This window comes from Macaca fascicularis, chromosome 9 (genome assembly GCF_037993035.2).
Source record: "Macaca fascicularis isolate 582-1 chromosome 9, T2T-MFA8v1.1".
Taxonomy (NCBI): Eukaryota; Metazoa; Chordata; class Mammalia; order Primates; family Cercopithecidae; genus Macaca; species Macaca fascicularis.
The window spans coordinates 105,576,658-105,591,577 of NC_088383.1; the positions used below are offsets into that span (position 1 = coordinate 105,576,658).

General features: G+C 42.6%; 1 protein-coding gene across 7 annotated transcripts in view; it reads right to left on the reverse strand.

Moving 5' to 3' along the window:
• The window catches only part of PIK3AP1 (phosphoinositide-3-kinase adaptor protein 1), a 126,833-nt gene that overhangs the window by 63,551 nt on the left and 48,362 nt on the right, over positions 1-14,920 (reverse strand). For all 7 annotated transcript variants that reach the window (XM_045361296.2, XM_005566088.4, XM_074002314.1 and 4 more), the window contains one exon: positions 695-831. In XM_045361296.2, coding sequence (XP_045217231.2) covers positions 695-831 — 137 coding nt within the window. The remainder of the gene's footprint in view (positions 1-694; positions 832-14,920) is intronic.

Consider the following 14,920-nt stretch of genomic DNA (forward strand, 5'->3'; position numbering starts at 1 on the left):
AAAGAGCTTGTATCCATAAAGGAAGCATTCTGCTGCTCTGAACTATCATAAATGCCACACGTTTTTAATTAGGAAAGGAAAAATAATGAAAAACCATCAGTACTAGGGTAGGATTCAAATGGCAGTGGCTCATCAGTTGAACCCTCATACTCAAGTCATCTGTAATGTATGCCCCACCCCTGAAAATGCTAGTCATATGATGTATGGCATTGATCTGATCCTTTTAAAAAGCAATATTGGCCAATGGGTTTTAGCCATCAAGCTTCAAGGCACTTCCTTGGGCCATGGCAGTGGCCAGCGTTGGAGAAGCAAGCTGTCAGATGTCCAACAAGCATTTCCTTCCTCCCAGCACCAGGCTACCAGGAACAGACACAGGTCTCTAACACTAGGGTTAGCGTTAGTATCTGGAATGCTCCTGTCAGACCGTCTCCTAGGTGCTCTATGTTATTACTGATTCATAGAACAGAAGTCTTAGACTGATGACACACATCTCCCTGGGCTAGTCTGTCTCTTACTCAGGGGAACTGGGTGTCTCCAGGGCCCAGGTAACAGGGTACCCAAAAGAAATCCCAAAGGAAGGTTGCAATTATACCGAGGTGCAACAGGAAAGCCCACTCTCTTTACTGCAGTAAATGCATGCATTTGAAAAGCCCAAGTGCTGACATCCAGCTACCAGGCCCCCAGCAGTGCCTACCCCACAGCGAATGCGGTCCGGCTGCACCACCATCAGGTTCCCAGGCGAAGTCACCGTCGGCAGGCTCTGCTGCTTCGAGTAGGAAACAACCTTCTCGTCCTCAGGCTCCGTGTCAGTGACTGAGTCACAGCCAGAATCTACAGAATAGAGGACACCGCTGAATGGGAACGGCAGGAAGGAGAACTGGTGGACACGTTCCACCCCATGAGAGCCCCAAATATTGCAAAATAGGAAACGGCTCTGAATGTCAAACCAATACAAGCAGAAGGGACCGACTCAGGAAATCATGAAAGGGGACCTAATGAAGAAAAGCCAACAAGCATGCAGGCCACAGGGCAGGATGACAGTAAGAAGGATGACAATGGTGGAGGGGAAAGCCAGAAAGTGTGACGCCGCAGGTTTAGTCTTAACCAATGGGTTTCCGGTAGCTTTACCTGCAGACTTCCTGCAGGGATGAAGAGGAGTGAGGAAAGAAGGAAGGCCATTTCCCCTTAGGTGGGTTCAAGTACAGACTGCCCACTTAAAGGTCATTCTTGGAACATCAAGTAAAACCTGCACTGTCCAGAAAGCCACTATGTCTCCAGGTTATGGCTAGCCAATGTATCCCCTCTGGAAGCAAAAGTGAAAAGCAATCATCTTCAACAAACTTTAGACAAATCTAACCAGGCTCCACAGGCAACACCTGTACTATGGAAAGACTAGAGCATGCACAGAGTCAGGGCTGGTGAGCAGGAGTGAGAAAATGTGTGGGGTATTGGCACAGAATAAGACGCTGCTGAGAACCTGCCAGAGCTCTAAGGTAGGGGCTCTTAACCAGAATCTGTTCTTTGATAGACCTACCTGTGAGGCTGTGTGCAAGATTGTGTGTGTGTGTGCACATGCATGCACATGTGTATGTATTTGCCTGCACTTTTCTGGAGATAGATCAAAGCATTCATCAGGTCGCCAAAGAGGGACAGAATCCCAAAATGGTTAAGAATGGTTGAGAGGGCTGGGCGCAGTGGCTCATGCCTGTAATCCCAGCACTTTGGGAGGTCAAGGTAGGTGGATCACCTGAGGTCAGGAGTTCGAGACCAGCCTGGTCAACATGGTGAAACCCCGTCTCTACTAAAAATACAAAATTAGCCAGGTGTGGTGGCGCATGCCTGTAATCCCAGCTACTTGGGAGACTGAGGCAGGAGAATCGCTTAAACCTGGGAGGTGGAGGGTGCAGTGAGCCCAGATTGCACCACTGCATTCCAGCCTGGGTAACAAGAGCGAAACTCCGTTTCAAAAAAAAAAAAAAAAAAAAAGAATGGTTGAGAGAAGTTTCACCAGTTTATTTTTTGGGCTTGCTCTTATTCATTCCTTAACCACTGATACAACCAGCCAAATGTGTTAGGTACTTGAGGGAACCCGAGGATGAATCATACTCTAACCCTGCCTTCAGAGAGTCCATCATCTAAAAGGACAGAGGAGGTGAGAGGCAAGGGTTACTTTGGCTGATTCCTGCAGCCTGGTTTCCTGGAAGAAAATTGGCCTCTGCAGAGTTTTTGGCAACTGTCCTGGTAGAATGCTAGGGTTACGAATCAGCTGCTGATAGGCACCCTAGAAAGCTGTAACCACAGGCTTTCACCCTAGACCCCAGGTCATGCTAGGAAGAGGCTGTGCTTCCACAACCATAAGGCCGAGGTGGGGGCAGGGCTACAGGGCCACAGTACCACTGTATCCTATTGCTGTAACTATAAGGCACTGACGCCTGGCCTGCTCAGGCCAGTGGAGGGGCCGGGACTTCTTCCCTAGCCATGCAGCTTAAAATCTCAGTAGCCTAGAGTGGAGGTGCCGTCCCAGAGCCTGGCGTCTGAGTGCTGAATGTCTATGGGCTGCCCTAGGGAGCAACGGGCAAAGAGGCGTGTACTCTTGCCACTATTCCCCCTCCATGATTTTTCCCAAGACATGCTACTTGAGAAGGCCTCTTTGAATGCTGCCAGGTCTTTGTCTTTGTCTGTACGTCAGGGAGAATCGAGTGTTAAGACGTAGAGCAAAGGACCCAGAGTGTTCTAAGCAAGGCGATATGGTTTTTAGCTGGGCATCAGAACCATCAGTCTCCTCCAACTCTCCTTTCTAATCCTTCTGGCTCTCCCCTCACTCCCTGCAAAAGCTAACACAGTAGGCTGCCATTTTCTCTGCTGGATATGCCCTTCCTCACACCCATCTCTCCTTGACTGATCACTTCTAAAACAGCCAGGGCCCATCACCCTGGACAGAGCTATACGTGCCACCCAAGGAGCCCTCACCCAGCACAGGAGCTTGTAATGGAAAAAGCCAAAAAGATCAGGGACAATTCATAGTCGTCTTCTTAAGGATTTTATGAAGTGTCAGTTAATTATTATTAGATTCCTGGACATGCCATTTTAAAAAGTATTTCTGAGGTTCTTCTGGGATGAGAAAATAATCCCAAGGACTTGAAACATTCAGTCAGTTACTTAAAACAGAAAGAAGCTCCTTGGAACTATTTCTCGCTCTAGAATTGTTTAGATACTATCCTGAGTGGCCACAGTGGCTGGAATGGCTCAACCTCTTTCCAATTACCTATTCTAATATATCACACAGGTATAACCTCTTTGGGATGGACCCACAGTGCAGTCTACCATTGGTTCAATGAAGAAAAATCCTTTATTTCTCCCAAATTACTGGCCCACTAGTCTTCTGGCCAAAGAGTCAAAGCTCTAGTAAATATAACTTAGAAAAGAATGGAGAAAATATAAATTAGTCAAATGAGAAAGGAATGGTAACTACACATATTTTAAGAAATTTTAAGAAACACATTGAAGTGAAAAGTCTATGGTAAGAATTCATATTAAAGTGAGAACTCTGTGCTTAGAAAATCTCAATGCAGCCAGGTGTGGTAGCTCATGCCTGTAATCCCAGCACTTTGGGAGGCTGAGGTGGGAGGATCACTTAAGTCCAGGAGTTCGAGACCAGCCTGGGCAACATCGTAAAACCCTGTCTATACAAAAAAGAAAAGAAAAGAAAATCTTAATGCAATTTTAATAGAAAAATATAAAGTATCAAAATTGTCTTTAAAGAAGTAAAAAACCTGACTAAATCAATAACCATGAAAAAAAGTAATAACCATGAAAAAACTCTCCTCAGTTTTAAAATAATATTTAGAGTAAAAGCCACACAACCTTCTTTCAATTGAATTTAAAGTCTTATTTGGGACAATGTTCTTCTTTATAATACTAATTTTTTCCTACCCTGGAAACCTCCATTTATACAGGTATTATGTCTTCTAGTAAAGTTTTAAAACATAATAAAGGATTGTCCTGTTTTATATTAAAGCTATTTAAAAACAGAATGGACAGAGCAATTAAATACAAGAGATAGTCCAGAATTAAGGCTTCATTCCCATAAACACTTAATATGGGATTTAAAACAGCATTAAAAACCAGTACAGATCTGTTCTAAGACATTGTCAAGAGAATGCAGAGATTAGCCGTCATCTGGGAGAAAATATTTGCAAAAGACATATCTAATAAAAGACTTGTACTCCAAATATACAAAGAACTCTTAAAACTCAACAAGCAGAAAACAAAAAGCCTGATTTTTAAAAAGGGCAAAAGACCTGAACAGACACTTCACCAAATAAGACACATGGATGGCAAAGAAGCCATCTGTGTATCTTGAAAAGATGGTCCACATCAGATGTCATCAGGGAAATGCAAATTGAAACAGCAATGAAACAGCACTACACATCTATGAGAATGGCCAGAATCGAGAACACTGACACCACCAAATGCTGGGAAGGAAGTGGAGCAACAAGAACTTGCATCCTTTGCCGAGGTTCTTCTCCTTTGCTGGTAGGAATGCAAAATAGTACAGCCACTTTGGAAGACAGACTTACAAAACTAAACACAAGCTTACTAAACAATCCAGCAATCGTGCTCCTCAGTATTTACCAAAAAGAACTGAAAACTTACAGTCACACAAAAATCTGCACACAAATGTTTATAGCAGCTTTGTTCATAACAGCCAAAACTTGGAAGTGACCAAGATGTCCTTCAGTAGGTGAATGGACAAAGTGTGGTACACCCAGACAATATAGTACTATTCAGCACCAAAAAGAAATGAGCTGGCAAGCCCTGATATGCCATGGAGAAAACCTGAATGCATATTACTAAGTGAAAGAAGTCAATCTGAGCCAGGCACGGTGGCTCATCCCTGTAAATCCCAGCACTTTGGGAGGCCAAGGTAGGCGGATCACCTGAGGACAGGAGTTCGAGACCAGCCTGGCCAACGTGGCGAAACCTTGTTTCTACTAAAAATACAAAAATTAGCTGGCCATGAAGCTAATACAAAAATTAGCCTCTCAGGAGGCTGAGGCAGGAGAATCACATGAACCTGAGAGGTGAAGATTGCAGTGAGCCAAATTGCACCACTGTACTTCAGCCTGGGAAACGAGCAAAATTCCGTCTTTAAAAAAAAAAAAAGAAGTCAATCTGAAAACACACTGTATGATTCCAACTATATGACATTTTGGAAAAGGGAAAACTATGGATCGGTGGTTGCCAGTGGTTAGGAGGAAAGAAACAATGAATAGGCAGAGCACAGAGGCTTTTAAGGGCAGTGAAACTACTCTGTACGATACTATACTGGTGGGTGCATGTTATTAGACGTTTGTCCAAACCAATAAAATATACAACACTAGGTGAATCCTAATATAAGCTACAGCCTTTGGGTGAGAGATAATGATGCATCAATCTGTAGATTCATCAGTGGTAACAAATGTGCCACTCTGGTGCTGGATGTTAATGGGGGTGGGAGGAGGCTGTGTGTACGTAGGGGCAGCAGAGCGGACATGGAACTTTGCATGCTTTCCACTTAATTTTGCGGTGAACCTAAAACTGCTCTAAAATATAAAGTCTATTCAAAAATATTAGCCAGGCATGGTGGCATGTGCCTGCAGTCCCAGCTACTCGGGAGGCTGAGGTGGGATGATTGCTTGAGACCAGGAGGTGGAGGTTGCAGATCATGCCACTGCACTCCAGGCTGGGTGACAGAGTGAGACACTGTCAAGCAAGTGAGAGAGAGAGAGAGAGAGAGAAAGAAAGAGAGAGAGAGAGAGAGAGAGAGAGAGAGAGAGAGAAAGAGAGAAAAGAAAGAAAAGAAAGGGAAGAAAGGGAAGGGAAGGGAAGGAAGGAAAGGAAGGAAAAGAAGGAAGGAAGGAAGGAGGGAAGGAAGGAGAGAGAGAGAGAGAGAGAGAGAGAAAGAAAGAAAGAAAGAAAGAAAGAAAGAAAGAAAGAAAGAAAGAAAGAAAGAGAGAGAGGGAGAAAGATCAATCAGTACAAACTAAATGAAATGGCTAATGAGACAGATAATTCAGCAGATGGTGCCGGAAAATATTATCTATGAGGGAGAGGGGTAAGTGAGGGGTATTATTTAGATTCTTCCTAATTCTTTTTTTTTTTTTCTTCTTGAGACGGAGTCTTACTCTGTCGCTCAGGCTGGAGTGCAGTGGCACAATCTCAGCTCACTTCAAGCTCCACCTCCCGGGTTCACGCCATTCTCCTGCTTCAGCCTCCAGAGTAGCTGGGACTACAGGCACCTGCCACCACGCCTGGCTAATATTTTTTTTTTTTTTTTTTTTTTGTATTTTTAGTAGAGACGGGATTTCACCGTGTTAGCCAGGATGGTCTCGATCTTCTGACCTCGTGATCCGCCCGCCTTGGCCTCCCAAAGTGCTGGGATTACAAGCTTGAGCCACGGCGCCCAGCCCAATTCTTCCTAATTCTTATAACTCCAAAATGAAACTTAGATGGATTAGAAGTTAAAATGCAAAATAAAAATAAACAAATTTTAAAAATTAAAAAGAAAATACGTGTGAACATTTTACTAGTGATTTGGGAAAAGATTTGTTAATCAAACAAATAAAAAAATCACAATCTAAATGAGCAAGACTCGATAACATGAATTTAAAATTTTAGTAAACAAACAAAAAACTAAAATCAAAATGCTGCAGCAGCATCATTCCTAATAGCCAAAAGGTGGAAACAACCCAAATGTCCATCAGCTGATGAACAGATAAACAAAATGAGGTATGTCCATATAATGGAACATTACTCAGCAATAAAGAGAAATACATGTCAACACAACACATTGTTTTATATAAATAGAGGCACACTTTCTTATTATAATAGATAAATAAGGCCAGGACAGTGGCTCACACCTGTAATTTCTGCATTTTGGGAGGCCGAGGCGGGTGGATCACCTGACGTCAGGAGTTCGAGACCAGCCTGGCCAACATGGTGAAACACCGTCTCTACTAAAAATGCAAAAAATTAGCTGGGCATGGTGGTGGGCGCCTGTAATCTCAGCTACTCAAGAGGCTGAGGCAGGAGAATCACTTGAACCCAGGAGGCAGAGGTTGCAGTGAGCCAAGATGGCACCACTGCACTCCAGCCTGGGCAACAAGAGGGAAACGCTGTCTCAATAAATAAATAAATTAAGTAGATAAATAAATAAAGATGAATGATGCACTGATACATGCTACAGCACGGATGAATCTTGAAAACATTATGCTAAGTGAAAGAAGATAGTCATAAAAGACCACAGATTATATGATTTCAAGTATATGATATGTATGGGACAGGCAAATCTATAGAGACGGAAAGTAGATTAGTGGTTGCTTTGGGCTGGGGAGAGTGGCAGGATTGTGGGACAATAGCTAAGAGGTATGAAATTTCTTTCTGAGGTGATGAAAATATTCTAAAATTGATTGAAAATACTCTAAAATTGATTATGGTGAATTTTGCACAAATATGTGAATATACGAAAAAACACTGAATTGTACACTTTAAACGGATCAACTGATGGTATGTGAATTATACCTCAACAAAGAAACCAATGGCAGACTGAGTGCGGTGGCTCATACCTGTAATCCCAACACTTTGGGAGGCTGAGGCAGATGGATCACCTGAGGTCAGGAGTTCAAGACCAGCCTGGCCAACGTGGTTAAACCCCGTCTCTACTAAAAATACAAAAATTAGACGGGCATGGTGGCATGTGCCCGTAATCCCAGCTTCTCAGGAGGCTGAGGCAGGAGAATCACTTGAACCCAGGAGGCAGAGGTTGCAGTGAGCCAAGATCACACCACCGCACCCCCAGCCTGAGCAACAGAGCGAGATTCCATCACAAAAAAAAATAATAATAATGGCAAATCACAACAGTTTAAAATTTTGAAGTAAAAATGACAATGGGTTAATCTTCTTAATATATGAAGATGTCACGAAATCTCTTTAAAAATACCCCAAGACCAATAAAAAGACAATTCATAAAAGAAGGAATACAAATTACCTCCCTATTCAAACAAATATCATTCATTCTCACTAGTCATCATGAGAACGCAAATGAAAATACAATGCTGTCTTGCTATTTTACCTTCTCAAATTAGAAACTGCTGTGAAGTACACTCAATACACTTTAAACTTTAAACAGTGCGCTGTGTAAAGGTGACTGGAGGACAGATACTCCCTAGCTGCTGAGGGAAGTACAAACTGCGATCTTTCTGGAAAGCCACGTGTTCACATCCAGAGAAAGAGAAGGCCTTTAAAATGTTCACAGTTTTTGCCACATAATTCTATTTCCAGAAGTCTCTCTTAAGGAGGAAAATAAAAGTCCAAAATAAAGATTCTGAACCAAGAGGTTTTGCATCAGTGAAAAAACTGAAAACAACCTAAAAGACTATTAAGGCCAGGCGCAGCAGCTCACGCCTGTAATCCCAGCACTTTGGGAGGCCAAGGTGGGCGGAGCACGAGGTCAGGAGATTGAGACCATCCTGGCTGACACAATGAAACCCCGTCTCTACTAAAAATACAAAAAATTAGCCAGGCGTGGTGGCGGCGCCTGTAGTCCCAGCTACTCGGGAGGCTGAGGCAGGAGAATGGTGTGGACCCAGGAGGCGGAGCTTGCAGTGAGCCAAGATCACCGGCTGCACTCCAGCCTAGGAGACAGAGTGAGACTCCGTTTCAAAAAAAAAAGGACTATTAAAAACATTATTTTCAAAGAGTTCTAAGTGACGTGGGTAAAAGCTTACGGCATGCTAAGCAGAAAAGCAGGATATAAAATTACATCTCAGATGCTGCAAGATTTCAATTACATAAGAAATGCATTTTTAAAAGTCAGAAGAAAATGTGCGGCTGGATTCTGCATGCTTCTTTCCTCTCTCCCTCCTTCCTTCTACCATTTTATGTATGTTAGTATTTTCTATAGCGAGAAAGCATTTCTTTGATAATGGGGGTAGGGTAACAGAAAAAGTAGCAACTGAATCTATTAGCTAATCATTTTTTTTAAATAGGCACAAAACCAATGCGATCTATTAGCTAATAATTTTGCCCAAGAGCCCAGCTTGACACAAATGAGATTGATGCTAATAGTGCGGCACTTGGCAGATATTTCCCAGCATTCAGACAGGCCATACAGAATAAACAATTCCTTCCAGTAGGTCTATTCATTTAGTCACCTTGGATAGCCACCAGCAGCTCACTCATTTCAGGAAGTCGAGCAGGATGTCATTCATTCTGCAGGGTTATTCTGGTGGCGCTGATTGACAAGCCACAGTGGCCTCTTCCACAATGCACTATGGAGAAGGCAGAGTCCCAGTAGGGCCAGGGTCCAAGCACTTCAGCAGATTAAAAGTTTCCTTAAAGGAAATGCCCACTCAGACGTAAGTATTGCTCTTATCCACCTGACAGAGTGGGGTGGTCTCAGACCTTCCCACTTGAACATGTAGATCCCTCTTGGACCACTTCCCCCTTTGAAGATAATGCCACCTTTGCTGTCCTGAGACTCAAATAATAATGCTTGAGCGAAGGTACTCAGAAAACCCCAAGCATCCTCCCCAGTGTAAAGTATTATTCAGATGCCAATAGCATCCTCACTGCTTTAAAATTTCATAATATCCTCTCAGCTTGTACAAAGTCTAGAGAAACTCTGGAGAAATGATTGTAAAAGACATTCTGTGTGTATCTGGTTCTTCAAAGTGTCATCTATAAAGGATTCATGTAATAAATACTCCTTGAATTCTATGGCAGGAAAAGTCTGTCGCTTCAGAGAACTTGAGTGCTTTCTTTTATTTGACAAAAGGAACGAGCGAACATTGGTATATTTCACCTTTGGCCCTTGCTGCCAGGTAGCTCGGTGACAAATTTGGTTCTTAGCCTCTTTCACACTCCTGTCCAGGTCCTTGGTCTTGCCTATTTCTCTTTTTTATATTGTGTTTAATTTTGAAGACTGCTTCAAATACTTTGGAGATCCAGTCAGTATATGAGTCACTGTCTCTCAAACCAGTGTCTGGTCTGCAGAAAATCCTTAGATATGTTTTTTATGAGAATCGGTGTCTGGTCTCTTCATTTAGATGATAATGCCTTTTAAATGGGATGCAAGAACTTTTCAGATTATCTGAATGACCACGTTATAAAGGGGTCCTGCCACAGGATTCTGAGCCTGTGTTTGTGTCTGCAATCGCTTTACAGATAGGTCATGCTATGCTAAATGTCAGAGGTTACTGAGGAAAGAAGGGGGCAGGATGATATGGAAATGAGGCATTTGTGCCAACTGAACACAAGGAGATTTTCCTGTACACTACTTTAAATAGAGAAATGTGGTGGGAGATCCAAGCCCCAAAATAACCCAGGCGAGATGCAGCAAGACTCCCTACAGATTGGCGAGTACCACAGCCTCCACGCAGTGCACAGGACGCTACCACAATAAACCAGCATCCTCTATGACAAAATGAACGTGGTCGATTTGCCTTTTATTTATTTTACACCTGTATTTGTGTCTTGCTCATTTGTTTTGTGTTCAGAGTTGGGAAAGAACAATAAACATAAAGAATTAAAGATGTATGACTATAGAACATATAAATAAAAAAAGAGTTAAATATGTCTGTGCATATTTAAACAACATCAAAATCATTGATTAGTCGACACTAAAGCTTCATAATATTTATTTCCTTTAAGGGGAATCTATACACTATTTGGGTCTGGAAAAAACTGTATGAATTTTAAATGTAATAAATATACGTATGCATTTGGACCCACAAGTAAGCTACATGGGGTAGCTCATGCTAGGTAAGAGCTGGTGACAGTCATTATTATTACTCGTAATGGTAATGATCAAAGTTCCCATTTGTTAAATATTATGGTGACTGCTCAATAGTCCTAATCTCATTTAATCCTCAAAACAACCCTGTAAGATAGGAATCAATGCTTATTCCCATTTTATAGATGAAAATACAGTGCCCAGAAGGAATGAAATTACTCAGCCAAGGTCAAGCAGGAGCACAGAGCAAAGGTAGGAATCCACTCCCCATCCCCGAGGTGCCACTGCCCTGCCTCCCTTCTAGATGTGGCCCAGGGAAGTGGAAGATGGTATCACGTCCTATTCCTGGTCTGGCGTTGTGACTCCGCAGCTTATGAGACACAACCTGGGGCTTTTGCTGTCACTGACGCCCAAAGGTGCTGCCTTGTTCTGATCAATGCTGCCCTGGTTAGGTATGCTGTGACCTGCCACCATGGCAGATGGGCACATTCCAAGGATGGGGTTTAAGTCAAAAAATATTTCATGCCAATTGAACCAGCCAGGGTTTTCATGCCCTAGTGGCCTCCAACCCAAGGCTGCACTCTCCCATTTTCCAGCTGAGCTTTCACACCACAATGCTCACTGCCCCTTTTCACTACACAATATCTGGTACTCAGTTGGTGCTCTGGAAGGGGTGTGGAAAAGAATGACGTTTGCTGGTCTGGGAGAATATTTTTCAGAGGACACAAGCTAACTACGCTTGTAAGGCAGTATTAAACCTTGAGAAATGCATAAATAAGCATGGTTCTTAAAAACAACCAGAACTGCCATTTTTTGAGCAGTTACAATATGCTAGGAACTATGCAAAACACAACATAAATGATTCCATTTTATCACAGTAACTTTGGTATCATTCTGCACATTTTACAGCCAAAATCTAAGTACACTGTCCAAGTCACCCAGGGTGTGCCGTAAGGCAACCTAACAATTTAACCAAACCCACGCTGTCATCCGTCTGCTAGGGTTTCCCATACCATGCGCCATGCACCCTGGTGAGACAGGGATGATTCTAGAGTGTACAGCATCAAGTTGGATGACAAAGAATTTTTTAAGGAAAAAAAAATAAAGTGTACAGCAAACATTCAAAAAACACTGAATCACACATTAAGAAAGCAGTCCCCTTTCAAATATTTCAGTTCCACTTATATCAAAAAGAAAGACTTCAACCAGTAAAAGGATGCCTTCAACACCTCAGGGCCTGAAGCCCACAAGCTTCTGTAGGAATCTGTATACCACAGAGTTTAATACCAATGTGTACTTTTTATTATCTATATTTTTATATCTACCTTCTATCTATATCAAGAGATACTGGTTTTTTCATGTAGAGTGGCAAAGTTTCCTTTTAAAATAAACTTACTTAGAAAATATGAATCGACTTAAAGAAAACATTAAGTTAATAGTACAACGAAAAAATTTTGGAAAGAGTGGTGATGGCTGTGCAATACTGTGAATATAATTAATGCCACGGAATTGTATACTTTAAATTGGTTAAAATGACAAATACTCTGTTACCTACATTTTACCACAATTTAAAAAAATTAACCTCATACACCAATGATTGCTGAGTTGTACACTTAAAATGCGTGAATTGTGTGGTACACAAATTGAAGAAAATAGTAGCACTATGGTACAAACATAAGCCAAAAACAAGGTTGGTGGTTCTCAAATGACTGAAGTTTGGGAAAAGCTGCATTATGCTATTTTGCTTCCATTTTGTTAAACCGATTATTTTTTAATTTAAATAAGGTAAAGTCAAGGTGGGAAGGCAGGATGAAGGCCTGTAGCACAAACATGCAGAATTCTTTCTCCAAGTTTTAGATACAAGTAAAAAGAAAGCGAACAGAGAAGGACACTAAGGTGATAAATTTCAACTGAGAATTAAGAACTTGCCATCAATCTAGTCAAAAATGGAATTAAACAGAAACGGTCACTGGGGCCAGTCAGGGGAACCTGTGTGTCTCTGTGCTGGAACGAAGTAGGGGGGTATCGTGGTTCATGTCCAAGACTTCCAGTGTGGCTGATGAAAAAAACAATGAAGAAGATTCAAAGATTTCTTAGAAGGATGCAGACAAGCAACCCAGGTATTGGGGTTCGCAGAAGAAAGGGCTGCGTTCCCTCTGCATTTGTATTTTAAGTTGAGGACTCAGATTTAACCACCACATGGGGCCAGGCACAGTGGCTCACACCTGTAATCCCAGCACTTTGGGAGGCCAAGGCAGGCAGATCACTTGAGGTCAGGAGCTCCAAACCAGCTTGGCCAACATGGTGAAACCCTGCCTCTACTAAAAATGTACAAAAATCAGCCAGGCGTGGTGGCACATGCCCGTAATCCCAGCTACTCAGGAGGCTGAGACAGGAGAATCGCTTGAACCCAGGAAGTGGACGCTGCAGTGAGCTGAGATCACACCACTGCACTCCAGCCTGGACGACAGAATGAGACTCCATCTCAAAAATAAAATATAATAAAATTTAACCACCATACAAATGGGGTAGGAATATAGAGTTACCCAAGGTCTGGAGAAACTTCCAGAGGTTTTTCCACTCAGGATGAAATTTCTCAGCTATTACAGTGTTCACTCATCCTACCTAAGCCACAATGATGAAATCATGAAACAGCTATTTTTCAAAGCCCTGAATAAAACGTTCCAAAACCTGAGCTTACTACGAAGTCCCCTAGTCACATAGCAAGTGTCTACTGAACAAACACGTCTGCCACATTCTAGCACTGGCCTGGATCCCACAGGGGAATTCCAGAAGTGTGTCCTGTACAAATGTGTACCTTAAGGAGCTTCCAATCGAATTGGGAAGATGAGGTCCCACATGAAAAAATAGAGAGGCCGGGCGCGGTGGCTCATACCTGTAATCCAAGCACTTTGGGAGGCTGAGTTGGGAGGATTGCTTGAGTTCAGGAGTTTGAGACCAGCCTGGGCAGCACTGTGAGACTCTGTCTCTACCAAAAATACAAAAAACTAGCTGGGCGTGGTGGTGTGTGCCTGTGGTCCCAGCTAATCAGGAGGCGGAGGTTGCAGTGAGCTGAGATCACACCACTGCACTCCAGCCTGGGTGATAGAGCGAGACCCTGTCTCAAAAAAAAAAAAAAAAAAACGAGAATTATGTGATACCTTATCACCAGGCACCAACCTGTACAATGAGACTATAAATAGAACTAAATTAAATTAATGTTTCTAAGTGCTTAGAAAAGTGGGGCCAGATGCGGTGGCTCAGGCCTGTAATCCCAGCACTTTGGGAGGCCGAGGCGGGCGGATCGTGAGGTCAGGAGTTCAAGACCAGCCTGGCCAATATGGTAAAACCGTGTCTCTACTAAAAATACAAAAATTAGCCAGGCATGGTGGCACACGCCTGTAGTCGCAGCTACTCGGGAGGCTGAGGTGGGAGAATCACTTGAATCTGGGAGGTGGAGGTTGCAGTGAGCTGAGATTGTGCCACTGCACTCCAGCCAGGGTGACAGAGCAAGACACCATCTCAAAAAAAAAAAAAAGAAGAAGAAGAAGAAAGAAAGAAAAGAAAACGAATAGTGCTTGCACGTGAAAAATTCAGAAGTTGAGAAAAACTTCCTAAGAGATGAAGTAAGCAAGCTCCCCTCAGTCAAATAGCGTTGGGATGTTGAACTTACCCTTCTGTGAAAAAGGCATGATATTTTCTATTTAAAGTAGTAAAATAATTAATTGTTCATTTCCTTATCCCTTCAACAAATACTCATTATTTATCAACAGATAATAAATATGCAAAGCCTATCCCAGGCTCCTCAAGAAATGGAAGAGTGAGAAAATTTCTGTCCTCACTGGTACTGGAGAGACCACACAGAGGAGCTGGGAGGACTTTCCTGGCAGAGGAAAAGCATGATTAAAGGCACAAAGGCATAAGAACAAATGACGTGTCTGGGCCACAGGAAACACCTTCTATATGGGGGAAGGGCTATGGGAGAAGGGAAGGGAGTTTGGGTGTCTGAGAGGACCCTGAATCCTATGCAGGGTGTATATTGAAAACCTGTCAGCAAAAAGCATTCAGGAGAAAAGGAAATTCTGTAAAATACAGATTGAAAATGCAGTTTCTTTTTCTTAAGTTGAAAACTGTCTTTGCTTTTTT